The sequence below is a fragment of the Palaemon carinicauda genome, chromosome 7 (genome assembly GCF_036898095.1).
Source record: "Palaemon carinicauda isolate YSFRI2023 chromosome 7, ASM3689809v2, whole genome shotgun sequence".
In the NCBI taxonomy this organism is placed as follows: Eukaryota; Metazoa; Arthropoda; class Malacostraca; order Decapoda; family Palaemonidae; genus Palaemon; species Palaemon carinicauda.
The window spans coordinates 124,564,169-124,581,668 of NC_090731.1; the positions used below are offsets into that span (position 1 = coordinate 124,564,169).

At 38.5% G+C, this 17,500-nt stretch overlaps 1 protein-coding gene across 1 annotated transcript in view; it reads left to right on the plus strand.

The window, feature by feature from the left end:
• Positions 1 to 9,087, plus strand: part of LOC137644516 (uncharacterized) — a 93,724-nt gene extending 84,637 nt beyond the window's left edge. Inside the window, exons 2-3 of the mRNA XM_068377484.1 lie at positions 5,788 to 5,821; positions 8,912 to 9,087. Coding sequence (XP_068233585.1) covers positions 5,788 to 5,821; positions 8,912 to 9,087 — 210 coding nt within the window. The remainder of the gene's footprint in view (positions 1 to 5,787; positions 5,822 to 8,911) is intronic.
• The last annotated feature ends 8,413 nt before the right edge of the window (positions 9,088 to 17,500 follow it).

The window sequence follows — 17,500 nt, forward strand, 5'->3', positions numbered from 1 at the left end:
TATATATATATATATATATATATATATATACATATATATATATATATATATATATATATATATATATATATATATATATATATATATATATATACATATATATATATATATATATATATATATATATATATATATATATATATATATATATATATATATATATATATATATATATTGCACCTTGCGTGTGATCTGTTGAAACTATACAAGAGATTACAATGGCAAATGGGAGCTTCATTTTAGATTCAACAACAGTAAAGTCAAATTCGATATGTAAAGAATATGGCATGATCATGTTTACCCAATTGTTTTTGAACAAGCGAGTCTTTCTTTACTTTTTAAAACCCGGTAAGGATAAGTTCTTAGCAGTAAGGTATCGTCCAATTACCCAGATATCTTGCTCATATCAGATTACGGAGATGATGGTCTATGCAAGACTATTGTGGTACATGGACAAGACAGCCATTTAATCAATTATCCAGTATGCATTTAGAGAAAAAAATCACTGATGGAAAATATATTAAAAGTTATCATGATGATTTGATCCTGAATTATTAATAAATAAGAGACATATATGATCAGAAAATAAAGAAAACAGCGTACGTGAGTAGTTCCGAAATGCGTATAGATGTAGTTTCCTGAAGTGGAATCATTGTAACCAATGTGCCTAAGCTCACACGGTAACGCATAATCATAGCTCAACCTCGTTCCTTGCTCTAAAAAAAAAAAAAAAAAAAAAAAAAAAAAAAAGCTTTATGGTGGTACAATGATTGCCTTTTTTTTTTTTTTTTTTTATTTGAGTCATTAGTTAACTGGTCGTTAAGAAGTTCCAATACTTAACAACGGCGACTCTCGTTATCTGTGTCCCATGCAAGAAGGGTTCCTCATGCTCAAATACTACTTCCTGTAGCCAGAATATTGACATGATATCTTATAAGCAATAAGCCTTTTTCAAGATCAAATCACGTATCATATGTATATGATATTTAATGTACTGGACCAGGCAAGACTACTACCCTAACGATCACCTCATTTTAAATATCTATGCCACTACATTGCCCTTCAACACCTCCTACTAACATTTTATCAGTTAAGAATTTAGTTATTGTAAAGAGATTTATCCTCTTGCTACTATTTGTTTAGAATTAAGAAAACGTATCACAATTACCGCTCAAAATATCACTAAAGTCAGTGTCAATTATAGGAAATGTACAACCAAAATCTAGAATTGTCGCCTAAATACTTGACATTGTAAGTAAAACCTCACTGTTCTAGAAACCTTATATAAGATAAGACTTCACGAAAAAAAAAAAATATGATAATGAATGATTGACTCAATAATCTTTCTATTTATATAATCCTACATATCTTGTAAAATATTCATATACGTAAAAAAGAAAATGAAATAAACTAGTACTGTAAATTGCATGATTAATTGCTGATAAGACCAGTTTTCTCCGACTTAAATTACCTTTTATGGAGATCAAGTGATTAAGGTAATTAGTAAGTATGCTTATATTACCTAAACTAAGTAATGATGGTAGTCTTACATACATCCTGGCTTTCTTAACAGTATCCAAAGTAATTACATTTTTTAGACATTTCTTTTACATGGCAGTTTTTTTTCTTTGGCTTTCGCATTTTATTCTAATTGAGTATGTTATTCTAACTATTGAAAAATGTTTTTTACAAATATTATGGCTTGACGGTAAAGTCCATCTGAAAGTCCTATCAAGAGACAAAATGTTGTGTTTGTTGATTTAGTTTTTATTATTTGTCTTAATTCCCTTCTATCTTTAAATAAAAAAAAAACATAAAAAATACAAATTGGGCTTCTTCTACCCTTTAGAGTCCTTTAATTTGATTATGATAATAAACAGTGTGAAAAATAAATTGAATTACTAGAATTCGAAGTTAACTCCCGAAAACACAAGGCTTGAAAATGAAGAAAAAATCAGTTAGTTAAAATTTCATCTAAAACCCAATGAATATATGATACCATTGGGATGAATATATATTTTTTTACAAACATGCACAAAAGTCGTCCGTAGTTTTGTTTTATATAATAAGATAGGACAAACCTTTACGTTTCTTTGTCTTCGATATAAAGATATGCCTGAACGATAATTATTCCACTAAGCTCCATATGAACAGTCCTAGTTCAGATGCTGCAAGGTATGCTAGGCAAATATTATTGCGATTCATGTTTTAGTTGCTAAAAGCAAGACAAAGAGACGTAGAAAGATGTTACAGAGATTCTATAGAGAATAGGCATATATGCTACTTTAACAAATATTAATGATACTCATGGAAATTAGGCAAGTGTCATAAATTGCTAGTTCATTAAGAACTTTCCCAAAAAATTAATATTTAGATTTGTAATGTTTAGGAAGCAATTGAATGCACATTCCCATGATTATAGATAATTTCTTCGTTAAAAAACTGATGGAATAATATAGTTAGAAGACGATGGGTGTGTATTAGAACTTTAAGGCTGAAATTCATGGTGTAATTATTATTATTATTATTATTATTATTATTATTATTATTATTATTATTATTATTATTATTATTATTATTATTATTATTATTATTATTCATGAAATAGTTGGGAGGTGCGTCTCCTGATAACATAATTGAACATATAGTCATTAGAATATGTTATGAAATCCTTGTTAGTTCAACACCCGTCGTTGTGTTTATTATCTTGTATCTGCATGTTTCGTCATTTATTCCGGTTCCTCTAGTTGTGTTTTGGTATACATTCTTTTTTTCGTTTTCATTTTTTCTTTGCTATATAATACGTTTTCGTTTCATTATTTCCATGTTTCTATTATTTTGGTAATCTCTCTCTCTCTCTCTCTCTCTCTCTCTCTCTCTCTCTCTCTTTCTGCGTAGCAGCTTTATATCTCATATCTTTTCTAATTGTTTTTAATTGAATTAATTATAGTGAATCATCACCCTTCACTATTATTCATAAAAACCCATATTAAAGCAAATTCCCACATGGCAAATAATTATATATTCTTCTCATGTAAAATTATTACTGGCTTTCTAACGAATACCTTTCTTCCTTTTTCTGTTACGTCACTACATATCGTGCTTCAACTTTATCATTTGATGGGACTTCTGTCTGTTCTTTAATTTACTCGACATACCATTTTACCTTGTATCTCATCGTCTGACAATCCCATACTTCTCTCTCAGCTTCCTATCACTTTCTTATCGTATTTGTCATATTCGCATTATCATTTTCTACACCACTTTTCCTCCCCCTCTTTGTCTCTATTTCTCCTCCCTACCGACTGTTATCTGCCCACATTTCTCCCCTTTATCAGTTCTGAAGGTAAATGCCTCAGAGATAATATCCTATCTTGCAGGACTAATGTCGATAATTTATAGTATTATTCATGATCTTTTACGTACGTAGTGATCATATGATGTCTAACTTTTCATTACTTTATTGTTTTTTCATCTGAATGTCTCTTCATTATCAATAAAATATGAATGAATATTATTATCAGTTTAATATTTCCGAATAATAATATAGAATTATTTTACTCCATATCTTCTACCATTACTCGTTTTAGTTAAGTAAATAATGGAAATTCTATCTGTCCGCGGTGATATTTCCTTTGTACTTCATTTTCCAATTAAAATAATCAACATTATCCAGTATCCTATTACCTCTTTACTCCCATTTTATAATAATTTCAGAATAATTTTTCCTATGATGACCTTTGCATCTCCATGATATTATCTCTCTCTCTCTCTCTCTCTCTCTCTCTCTCTCTCTCTCTCTCTCTCTCTCTCTCTCTCTCTCTCTCTCTCTCTCTCTGATACAGTTATGGTTTCTTCTAATATTTGTAACTGAATATGATATGGTCTCTAATTTCCTATTCGATTTACATACATCCCTAACAATGAAGCATATTCCCATTTAGCAAATCATTGTGTATTCTTTTTCTGTGAAATTCTCACTGACTTTCCTAGTACTATCATCCATACTGCATTGCCGTTGCCATCTTTTCCTATTTGTGCTATACTTTATCCGCAGTATCCTTTCCTATATTCTCTATGCCATTGCACCTTTATATCATCCTCTGCCAATCCCTTACTTCCCTTGAGCTTCCCTACTCTTTTTATCTTATCCGTCAAGTTCTCATCATAGTGTTGTTGTCTTTTCATTCACCCTCACTGAAGATTCTCCTCCCTTTGTAACTCCTCTTCCTCCCGTTTGGCTTTTATGTGTCCACATTTCCCCCATGTAAAAAAAAAGATACTTGTGTCAAGCATTGATGATATGCCACTGGACAGGACAAGCATCGAAAAATTAAACTTTTTCCGATTGTCAAAGTCCAGGTATTAGGTCCACTGTGAAACATGAATAATGTAATGAATAAGAAAGATGAAAACCGAACAATTAGAACAGAGAGGAATAAAAAAGAGAAACATAAAAAATGAAGGCAGAAATAAAAAAGGAGAGGGCTTTAGGAGTATGAATAATGATAGGAAAAGTAAAATGAATAGAAAAATTAGAGATGTCAAGTATTCCATATAAAATAGAACGCGGGTAACACTGGATGGTAGAGTTGCGATAAAAAAAAAAAGAAAACAGTGAAAAGAATTAACAGGGAAGTTAGAAAAGACGATCAATTGCATTTTTTCTGATGAAAACATAGAAGGAATCAGTGGATGGAGAATATGGAAACAATAAAAAACAATAATGGAAAGAATTAGATGAAAGCAAAAGGAAATACTAAAAACGAGGGTAGGATAAACTTGCCCGAGTATGCAAATGCTCATAACGACACAATTAGTAGGAAAACCAATGAAATGGGATGAAAACTGTTCAATAAGATGTGGTTCTTTATGGTTAATATGTTAATACCATCAGTTAAGTCCATTGTTAAGAAAACAACCCAGGAAAAAATTCAAAATACATCTTCCAATCCGAGTTTCAAGTACAATCTCCATTTCTGAAAACAAGTAGTCTACTACTGAAGCAATTTGATCTCAAACAAAAGATTACAAGAGGATTCATTTACATAAACAAAATTACCGGTATAGATCTGAAGCACATACTTTTCTTTAAATTATCTTTATCGACATAGGAAGCTTCAAATACAGAATCCACTTTTTTAGCACCATTACATTTTCAAATTCTAAGGAAATGGAAGATAGTGATCCAATTTGCAAATGGGGATAGTATCAGTATGTGTGGCTTACCTGTGCACGATGCGCTAGATATTCAATATAGTTTAGTTAATTATTACGAAGTCATAGGCTACTTATACACCTATCCAAAATCTTCTTGTTACAGATTGACTAGACCTGAATAAGCAGCTGATATGGGGAGGTCCTTCAATGTTTCTTGGGAAGAAAATGTGATTCACAGTATTCGTCTCTACCGTCCTATTTATATAGCAATATATTTTTGAACCCCACCCACCACGCCAAAAAACAAAAAAGAAAAAAACTTCCACGTTTGTAAAAACATGGAACAGGTATACACATGCGACATCTTTAAATAAAAAAAAAAAAAAAAAGGAAAAAAAAAACCAGAATACCATCTATGAAATACTGCACTATGACCTTCAGTATCCATCATATTTAAGGTCAATCTATATATATATATATATATATATATATATATATATATATATATATATATATATATATATATATATATATATATATATATATATATATATATATATATTTAAATCCCACAGTTTTTTATATTAAGTCTATACAAGCTATAATATAAGCAATCCTCAATGTCAGAAATATAATCAAGATCGTTATTCTTATGATGATGGTAAGAAGAATAAATCCTGAATGAGTCTGCTCTCTTGTTTAGGAATGTAGTAGTTGATTCATTCTCGTGGGAATACACAGCATTCTAGTCACCTGAGATAAAAATAAAACTCAATACCATGTTGTTGTGAAACTGAGTATGTAACGTTTTCTCTTGGGTAATGAAATACAATTGCCTTCAAAGAACCACCTGGTCTGCAGTAAATAACCATATCACACACACGTGTGTAATCTGGCAACGAGGAAAGAGAGAAAAGCGTATCGTTTTCCCAAAAATAGCTTTTTATTTAGGATTATCGGATTACATCCAAAAATTCGAGATAAGGTCTTATTATGTTTTTTAAGACACCGAAAATTTGATTTAACATCACGAATGATTCCGACAGAAAATACCTTTTGCTCCTCAACAATAAAATCATAAAAGATACTTGACAAATAAAATTAAAATAAAAGGCTTAAACATTTCGCTAATACCATTCACAGTAACATCAGATATTGAAAAATGTATGATATACCATACTGGAACACCAACTAATACCGAAAACAACGGGATAACTTGTTGGAGAAATGAGAGATGACTAGAAAGAACCTATGTGGTGATAGTCTACCAAGCAGCATCTGGTTCGATTTTAGACTTTGAAATAGTTCTTCAAATATTAGAAAAAAAAAAATTCTTCTTGTATCCGCAAGAGAATCATTGAGATATTAAACCTAGGGGCTATTATTTAGCCAAAAGTTTAGATATCTAGTTATCTAGTTACAAGCTGAACTAAACCTAGAGGCAATATAATGCAACTAAAAAAAGAATATTAATTGGAAAAAGCTAAGCTGTCATGATGGAATGTTGAGCACCTCTAAATCTCCTCATTTGCTGTAGAATATGAAGTAAGGAACGAAGAAAACTCAATTAGATGAAAAGAAGACAGAGGGAAAGATATAACAAAGTATTACGAAGTATCTCGTTGAATTCATAAAAATAATTTCTAACATTTAAAGGTATAGGACGTTTCGAAAATGTTGTAATGTAATATTCATATACATCAAATATGTAAAACAATATCGCATATTCATTAGTTTTCTATTTGTATTAGTGTATGTAAATAGGTTCTTCGTGATGTTTGTCTGTATAGTAAAAGGCTTCGGTTCGTGAATGCAATCCCTTTAACACAACCCACCATCCAATTTTTATGGCCTGTCCTAATGCGACTCCATTGCATTATATACGCTGCAGTAATGCTTATCCTTTCGTGCTTTGCTTTATTTTTATTTGCTCATCGCGAGCTCTAAACTCCGACTGACCTCAATAAAACATGCTTGTTTACTTCTCCGTACAATGAATGCTGGATGTGTGATGTCAGGTGTCAGATCTTTTAAATCCTGAGATTTGGAAAAACGATACAAGCAAAACCCCTGGGATTTAGTCAACATTTTAAAGTGATATCCGGAAAGCCCTCCCTAAGCACATTTTGTTCCAAACAGGTGAATGCATTCCCTTGCAGGATGTAGGTTACACTGTTGGCAATGCTGAAAGGTGAGGACGCGTGAATGTTATGAAAATGTTGAGAGTGGAACGGATTTTAGTCTACTATATTCATGATGGGACTTTATGAAAGACGGATTTCTAAATATTTTTCCTCTTATTTATCTAATGTTTTGCCTGTTTGTGTGATGTTATGCTGATTATAATTCTCATTAATTAGGGCAATGCTCTTCGCTCTTCTTCTCTTTCTCTTTATGTTTTGATTAGTTTTCTTACTATTCTTTTTCATCAAACTTACTCTTTTATTTTTCAGGCATAAAACTTCCCTATTCAACGATGCCTTCCGGTTTCCTTTACTTGTGATCGATTTTATTTACAATGTTTTTTTTTTCTCTCACCATTTGTTTGCTTCACTCTTCGTTTCCCCCTCTTCCCTCACCTCCTTTTATTTTAACATTTCCCTTTATTTCTTTTCCTCACATCTCTGCCTCATATTCTCATCAAATACTATACTCTAATTAAAGTCCCTCGCGCTCTAGGGAGAGGGTAAAGGTGGACAATACCAAGATGACTTCTGAGTTTTATCTCAAGTTTTGAGCAATGTAGAACACCAAGAAAATTCTTTGGATTCACGTGAATGTTTTATTAGGAATATAATCATACTACAATATTTCATTTGGTACATTAAACAACGGACATCTTTGGGTGAATGTTTTCGGCCTTTGAACCAATAGCACTCCTTAACTACACTAGTGCATGCAACCCGTCAAAAATGAAGAGTAAATATTTAGATAGATATACACTGCGGTTTAGACAATTTTTGGGAGATTGCGATTTCTGAGCGTACCAATCGGGTTAAAAACCCCACTCCATTGTATGATTACTCCCTCTCCCCTATCTGAATGAATTGGAAAGACCAAATAGTCATACGTCTAAGAATGCCGCTTACCATGACAAAAATGACACACACACGCAAGCGCACACACATACACGCACACACACACACACTCAAACACACACACATACGCATTGATATATATATATATATATATATATATATATATATATATATATATATATATATATATATATATATATATATATATATATATATATATATATATATATATATATATATATATTTATATTTAGTTTACTATATAGTGGAGATTTATCAATTAATATACAGTATACTGTATGATTAGGATTACCTAACCCACACTATTAGGTCTTTGATAAAGAATTTAATTCCGATAAATTTCTTAATTTCACAAAAGCTCGCCTTCTTCATTTGGTTATTATTATTATTATTATTATTATTATTATTATTATTATTATTCGGTAGTAGACCCTCTTTTTATGCAAGTTTTGTTGAAAATAATGGCTGCCTCAGTTGCATTGATCTTATACGCCGTCTTCTCGATGCGTACAACTAGTAACTGAGCAAAATTCATCCTTCATGGTGGGTATTCAAATTCAGGAATAATTGGTCAGTCAAGATTTTAATATGAAATTCACAAAATTGGTAAGATTCCCAATTCAGGTAAAATTCAGGTGAAAGTATACAGAGAACTAGCTACGTGATTCGGGAGTGCTGTGTCCCTCCCTCAGGCTTGAGTGCTGGAAACGACAAGAGCTTCGTCCTTATATATGGCAATTATGGCTTAGTCAGAGAGGCAGCGAATTTTTCATTGGCTACCTCGAGCGTCGTGGGCGGAGCAAATAGAATGACTGATGCTCTTTGGCTAAGCCGATCGCCCAGAAAGGAACAACACAAGGAAAAATAACCCAACCAACCATGACACCTGCAACCAGGACTACCCAACAGATCAAGACAGAAACAACCCCAACAGCATTGATCAGCGACAGGATAGCCTGCATAGCCTACATACCCTCTCGGCGAAGGCTCCCACCAATCAGAGCCCAGCTCCAAGAGGACAAGATGGTGATTCAACACCCAGAAGTGAGTGGGATGGCAGTCTGAATGTACTACAGCCTCTCTCGGCGAGCGGCTTAGCCAATGAAGATCAGCCATTCTATCTGCTCTGCCCACGACGCTCGAGGTAGCCACTGAAAAATTTGCTGCCTCTCTGACTAAGCCAGAATTGCCGTACATAAGGACGTAGCTCTCATCATTTCCAGCACTCAAGCCTGAGGAAGGGAGACAGCACTCCCGAAACGCTTAGCTTGTTCTCTATATACTTTCACCTGAATTGTGAATCTTACCTATTTTGTGAATTTTATATTAAAACCCTGACTCGCCAATTATTCCTGAATTTGACTACCCACCATGAAGGATGAATTTTGCTCAGTTACTGGCTTCATGCAGTAGTCCTGAAAAGAAGACAATTAGAGCCATCGAGAAGACGGAGTATAAGAGGCAGCCATTATTTTTAAATTATTATTATTATTATTATTATTATTATTATTATTATTATTATTATTATTATTATTATTATTATTATTATTATTATTTTCTGGGGAAAAAATCGGAGAAATGCAGAAGAAAAATTGAAGGAAATAACGAAGAATAAAAGAAAATAAAGTAATTAGTAAAGCTAAATTGACAAAAAAAAAATAAATAAAAAATCAAATATTCCAAGAAACTATACATATGTCAACCCGTTCAACGTATACATCCTTACATCAAATTTTATATTCTATAGGTCCACTGATAAATTCCAAAATTACTGTCACATTCGAAATGAAACTACTTAATTGAAACTGATTACTGTAGAACCTTAAGAAAGAAATGCTAAGGCTGTTAAAAGTTAATGCTCTCTTTTTACTACGTTATCAGTACTATACTTAAGCGACACCAAATTTCAAAGGATGATCAAAATTAGGAAATATCTCGAACAGTGTTGAACTTGAGCTAATGGGACGACTGCGCTAAAAACTGATGTGCATATTAGAAGTAAAATTACAATTGGTGATGTCAAAAGTATAACGTTTACATTCAGATGAGGATATGATTCAATGATTATGCTATACTTTTAATTATCTTGAATATACCCTATACAGCTTCTCTCCCTATTTCCCTATTTCTGTAATCAAAACTATAACGGATGTTAAACAACAAATACTTTTTTATTTTTAGTGGCATACAAGGGTTATAGTCATCCTTTTATTTGTGTAAATTATGGTACATTACCTAGGTAATTCTCTTAAGTCTAAGAGCCAAGAATAAAAGGGATTAACGTCTTTAATTTAACTAAGAAGAGTTCAAAAACCGAGCCTGCTATTGTTTGGTATTTCAAATATATACCCTAAAGTAATAATCCCCTTGTAATGCAACATGTATCTCAATCAAGGAAATTAGGCATTATTCGGTCTGATCTTCAGAGATTAGATTAGCCTTGTCGACATAGAGAGATCTTTCGCCTCCTCGAGGCTTGGTTTGGAATTTGCTACCTCATTCTATGAATGCATCAAAAAATCTAGGAAGGCTACATTTTTCACCACTCCCTCAAAAGGGGAAGGACTTTGTAGTGTAATGCAAGCATATATATATATATATATATATATATATATATATATATATATATATATATATATATATATATATATATATATATATATTTTTGGGCTCAAGCCATGTCGTCCTGATGGAAGTTCCTATAGGGTAGCTTCCTAGGGTATATTACAACTACGGCGATATTCCCAGAGAATTTACCTTAAGGTACCAGAATTCTAACTCCTGGAGCGAGTATCCCTCGTGAAAGGGATATCGCGACATATCAGAGGACGTATTCTAGACACGTCATATGGCAATCTACGACCTGAACAGAGATTTCGTCTCGTAGGAGGGAGATTGACGAGATACGAATTCGGGAAAGAAAAAGGGGAGCCGCTCCCAAGGCTTCCCTATCCCCCGATTCGTATGCGTGCCTGGCGCCAATCCTGGCGCCATCTGTATTCCTTTTTGCGTAGCTTAACAACTCGGTGTTTTTTCCTGTTTTTCTCGCAAATCTTGGATTTATTCAGCTTTTCATGGCTTCTCCGTCTTCGTTGGCCTCGGATAAGTTGAGTATAGTGTCTGTTATGTATAAATGTAGGCTCTTGGTAAAATTTTGAGTGATTAATAGGATTAATCTTTGATACAAGAGCCGTAGCCTACCAGAGGTGTCCTGGACACTGTCACTTGCTAGGTATAAATTAGTTAGTCAGAGTGACATTCCTGGTTGTTTTGCTTAATAAATTTTATCTATTTAGCTTTACATAGGATTTCCTTTCGTGCTTAGTATTATTTGGCGAAGTATTCGCCATTTTGGCCTACGCTAGGCCATGTAGCCTAGTCGTTTGGTCCTAGTACTTAATGCATGATTTTGGTTTTTCCCAGTGTAATTAAAATTTTATTGAAGCTTTGGGCTATATTTTATACATTTTAGACTGTGTGGAATATTTCCAAGATTGTATACGTGAGAGTTTCGGTGAATTAGGTAATCGATTCTCTTGGTGCCTAGGCTAATTGCTTATGGAGCCTTAGTATACTTTATCATACTCCCCGGTTGCTTTCTTTTCTTCGGAGAAGGTATGCAATCCCTTTCCCTCTGTTTAAGCCTTGGGCTTATCCCTAAGTGGTTTTTTCCGAATTTATTTTCGATAAAACTATACTAGGGTGTTACTGTACCTTCCTGTTCCAGCAAAGTCTGGTTCAAAGAGGGACAGAACAACAGAGTTTTTAGTCTGAGTCCGTGTTGTCTGGCTTGGGGCAGAGTTCCCCTCGCTGACCTAACACTTACAAAGGGACCCTAGCTCCCTTAGGTCACTACCGAAGGTTTCTGTAAGTTATGATTCCTTCTTTTGTGATCGACCAGACTAAGTCCTGTTGCTGTTCTCGGGGGAGGATAAAATCTTCCCTTGGGAGTAGCAACGCCTTCCTTGCTTTGGTGCTCTGGAAGCTGGCAAGTATTGCTGGCCCTTTCCCTTAGATCTCCCTTAGGCTAAGACAAAGTTCTTGGCTGCGGGTGATCTGTCACTAAAGCAAGGTTGGCAGGACCCTCTTGTCCCTTCCCCCTCTATCTCCGTAATGGCCTAGCCATTACTGTACTGTACCCTGCCGGCCGGCAGAGCTGGCCGGCAGGGGTTTTACTGTACTGTACGTCATTCTACTTCTGGACCTAGTATAGGTAGGGATGTGGAATTGACTAAGCCCATTGCCGGCCGGCAGAGATGCTGGCCGGCAAGGGTCTTATGTTTTCGAGTGCTGCCCGGACCTCTCTTGGTCCCTCATCCATGCCTGCCGGCAGAGCCGGACGGCATTGGTCAAGGAAGCCTGAATTAAGTTTCTCCCCTTCCTTATATGCACTCTTTCGGTTGCCGGGCTTGGGGGGTTGTGTACACTCTTATCCCGGCATCCATTCTATTTTCTTCTAGTGCTGTACCTGTCCCGGCTGCCGGCCTATGAGGCCGGCAGCCGGGCAGGTGTAGTCTTCTGGTTCTTTTGCTGCCGGTTGGCATCGGTCTTGTACCTTTGCCGGCCGGCTTATGTCAGTCCTTGTCTGCCGGTCACCAAGAGTGAGGCCGGCAGCTGGGTACTACCTTGTGTAGTTGCTGGCCGGCAGTCATTGCCGGCCAACACTGGCTGTTGCTGGCCGGCAGCTACTGCCGCCGGCACAGGCATTTGAACCAGAGTGCTGCCGCCCTATAGCTGTTAAGTAGTATACTTTAAAGCTAGTTGTGGTGTGTGCCGGCCGGCAAAGGCCGGCCGGCACACATCCTCCTATACTGTACTAGTATTCTTCTGTATAGCATATACAGTAAGAAGAAAACTATAGTAAAGGTTTAGGTACAGCACTGTATCTTCTAACACTATTGTGTTTTCTTGCACAGCCCTTTGCTGTTGCCCTCAGACAGGAAGCAGAGTTCTTCCCTGTCTATTATCCAGGATTTTAAAATCATTGCCTAGGTGTGAGCTCCACCTGTTTCCTCTGGAAACCTTGCATTGGTTACTCTAGTAGAGATAAACCATTTTGATTTTATTATCTGGAAGGCTGCAACAATGGGTTGTGAGGGAAACACAAGTGTGTGTCTTTACTTTATGAATTGTTATGCTATACTATGCATACCCAGTGATACATAGTTCACTTGATACTCATGGAAATTTCTTCTCTTTACAGGAGGACCCTCCGAAGTGCGGAAATGTTTTCTGCAATGTCCGCAGCAAGAACCTCTGCGGACATGAGTGTTGTAGGAGACACGCAGCATGCGCTGTCTCCAAGGATGATCTCCAGTATTGGGACCCTCAGGTATGTACTGTATGCACTAACCTGATTACTGAGGCTTTTGATTCCCCTAGAACGGCGGAATCAAGGGATATAGCTAGGGAAAAGCTTCGTACTTGGGTAAGGGGCTTCAAGAAGAACACCTCTGGCCCTTATCTTCCAAGTGAGAAGATGAGGGCGTATCTTTTTCCCCAGGCATCAGCTGAGGCAGTGATTCCCCAGCCTCAAGAGGAGATCCCTCAAGATCAAGTCCAGGTGGACGAGGAAGTCGCAGATGCGATGCAAGACATCCAGTTGTGTGACAGGATGTCTGACCTGGACGAACGTTTGGAAGAAGACCTCCTGGCAGAAGGTCAGGATCAAGTTCAAACCCTGGATGTCGTAGAGGATGAGGTCGACGAGGTGTCGGCTACTCCGGTTCAGTTGCCGGAGCCCATCCCCTCAACATCGGCTGGTCTCCCAGTAGAACTGGGACAGGCCCTCTCTTCGATTGTTGGAATGATCCAACAAATGCAGAAGGAGAATCAGGAGAAGGCGGCTGCAATGGAACTGCGTATGCAGTCCCTAGCAGAATCACATGGGCCCCAGAAAAGGCTCAATGTGAAAGACCTTCCCATATGCTCAGATGCTAACCCATGGAGGTATGCTGAGCACATGCCAATGACGACTGGTAAGATCGTCATTTCCGATAAGCTGGGTTCAGTTCCCCTAGAGGAGGTAGAATTCTGGCCCAGCAAGGCATCATATCCGGACTGCTATGTCCGGCTGAGAAAAGAACCAGCTTCAAGGGAGGAGACAGAGCTGAAGGAGGTCATTATTATGGACCACGCTAAGGCTTAAGCCCTACTTTCATCCTCGATGAAAGAGAGGGGCTTTTTGAATTCGAAGGTAGCTGCATTGAGCAAGAAGCTCCCTTCTTTTGTGTCCTCTCCTGATAGAGCCTTCCCCTTTTTACAAAAAGGGTTTGCGGCTGTCCTAAAGGCAGTCGAGGCCGGCAAGCCTTGCCCCTCCCTGGAGGAGTGTAAACCCTTGTCGCTGGCTCTGCCTATGGACCACAAAGAGTGGAAGGATGTCCATCTGACATTCTCAGTGGGAAAGTTGGAGGCTGATATTGCCGGACGGCAATTCGGCGAGGACCTCCCCAAGCTGCCCGAATCTCTTTTACGAAGAGAGTTCGAGACCAAAGAAAGACTGGCTGCCTCAATGTCTCATCAGACCACTCTTGAGACAATGGCAAGTGACCCTAAGGTCCATGAAATGTTCATGGTAGTGGCTAAGTCTCACCTAGCCAGAGTGACGAAGGACCTTTATGGCTTCATCAAGGCAAGGAGAGCTTGCAGGGAGATCGTGTTCGCCGGGGCTTCGGTGAGACACGAACCAAGGAAATTAATCTCCTCCAACATTTGGGAAAAAGACCTTTTCCCTACTGATGTGGTCAAAGAGGTTGTTGATAAGGCCGCCGTGGAGAATAGAAACCTTCTCCAGAAGTGGGGCCTGGCTATCAAAAGAAAATCTTCCCCGGATGAGGGTCCTCAACCAAAGAGGAAGAATATGAAGACTAGGCTACCATTTCGGCCAGCCAAGCCTTATAGACAGCAACAGCAACTGCAATTGCCTTTGCCTCCAGTGCCCCAGATGGTGGCACAAACCCCGACTGCCTTTCAGTGGGTACCCCAGGCTGTGCCAGGTCAGTCAACCACATTCGCCCCAACGTTCGAAGGACAGTCTTCTTCCTTTCGTGCAAAACCTAGAGGAGCAGCCAGAGGCTCGTCTAGGCGCCCCTCAAGGGGAAGGGGATTCAGAGGTGGTCGTGGTCAGGGAGGCAAGACCTCAGGACGGCAGTCCAAGTGAAATGATACCGGTAGGAGGGAGACTGATGAAATTTTGGGATCGCTGGACCTTCGATCCCTGGGCCCAAAGCCTACTCAAGAATGGACTGGGTTGGAGCTGGTACAGCACTCCACCCCCATGCCTTCGGTTTTTCGAACACTCCACCCCCATTTTGGAGGAGTACGTTCAAGAACTGTTGGAGAAAAATGTGATCCGAAAGGTGAAGTCCATCAAATTCCAAGGGAGGCTGTTTTGTGTTCCCAAGAAAGACTCGGAAAAGCTCAGAGTCATTCTGGACTTGTCACCACTCAACAAGTTCATAGTGAATTGCAAACACTGCAACACATAAGGACCTTACTGCCCAAGAGGGCTACTCAGTCTCTATAGACTTGTCAGACGCCTATTGGCACATTCCAATCAGCCGTCCACTCTCCCCCTACCTAGGGTTCAGGCTACAACGGAAACTGTACGCCTTCAGAGCCATGCCATTCGGGCTAAACATAGCCCCAAGGATTTTCACGAAGCTTGCGAGCGCAGCTCTCAAACAATTACGCCTAAAGGGAATTCAGGTAGTAGCCTACCTGGACGACTGGCTGGTGTGGGCAGCATCCGAGACCGAATGCTTGCAAGCTTCCAGTCAGGTGATCCAGTTCCTAGAGTACCTAGGCTTCAAGATCAACAAGAAAAAGTCTCGACTTTCTCCATCCCAAAAGTTCCAGTGGCTGGGAATCCACTGGGACCTTTTGTCACACAGTTTCTCCATCCCAATGAAGAAAAGGAAGGAGATAGCAGGCTCTGTCAAGAGACTTCTAGATTCCGACGGCGTCAATGACCTCAGATGTCAGGATGCCTGAAAACTTTAAATCAATCAATCAATCAATCTAGATTCCGAAAGGATATCAAGACGCGAACAGGAGAGGGTACTAGGCTCTCTCCAGTTTGCTTCAGTGACAGACCCAGTGCTAAGAGCACAGCTAAAGGATGCAACCGAAGTTTGGAGAAGGTATGCATCAAACGCGCGAAGAGACCTGAGAAGACCAGTGCCGCCTCGGCTACGTACTCTTCTCAGACCTTGGTCCCAAGCCAGACATCTAAAGAAGTCGGTTCTTCTTCAGCCACCTCCCCCGTCGATGACGATTCACTCAGACAACTCAAAGGAGGGATGGGGAGGTCACTCTCATCGGAAAAAAGTCCAGGGTACTTGGTCCAAGCTATTCAGGACCTTTCATATAAACTTTCTAGAAGCTATGGCAGTGCTCCTTACCTTAAAGAAAGTCTCCCCGCGTCACTCGATCCACATAAGATTGGTGACAGACAGCGAGGTGGTTGTGAGATGCTTGAATCAACAAGGGTCGAGGTCACCACCTCTCAACCAAGTGATGTTAGCCATTTTCCGATTGGCGGAAAAGAAGAAGTGGTACCTGTCGGCAGTTCACCTTCAAGGAGTCCGCAATGTGACAGCGGACGCTCTATCCAGGCTCACACCGATAAAGTCGGAATGGTCCTTAGACGCAGGATCATTTTCCTTCATTCTGAATCAAGTCCCAGAACTGCAAATAGACCTCTTTGCGACGAAAGACAACAAGAAGTTGCCCCTGTATGTGTCCCCGTACGAGGACCCCTTAGCGGAAGCAGTGGACGCAATGTCCCTCGACTGGAACAGATGGTCCAGGATTTATCTGTTCCCTCCTCACAACCTTCTGTTGAGGGTCCTCAACAAACTGAGATCCTTCAAGGGGGTAGCGGCAATAGTGGCCCACAAGTGGGCGAACAGTATGTGGTTCTCCTTGGCGTTGGAACTACAGATGAAGTTCGTGCCGCTACCACATCCAGTTCTGACACAGCGAGTCCAGAAGTCGACTGTCTGCGCTTCATTACAGAAAACCCAGACCCTGCAGCTCATGATTTTCTCGCCCTAGCGGTGAGAAAGCGCTTTGGGATTTCGAAAGCCAGCATAGACTTCCTAGAGGAATACAAGTGCAAATCGACTAGAAGGCAATATGAGTCATCTTGGAGAAAATGGGTGGCCTTTGTAAAGGCAAAGAATCCGCAGGAGATCTCAACAGACTTCTGCTTATCTTTCTTCATCCACCTCCCTGGCCAAGGATTGGCAGCTAACATGATTTCAGTGTGTAAATCGGCT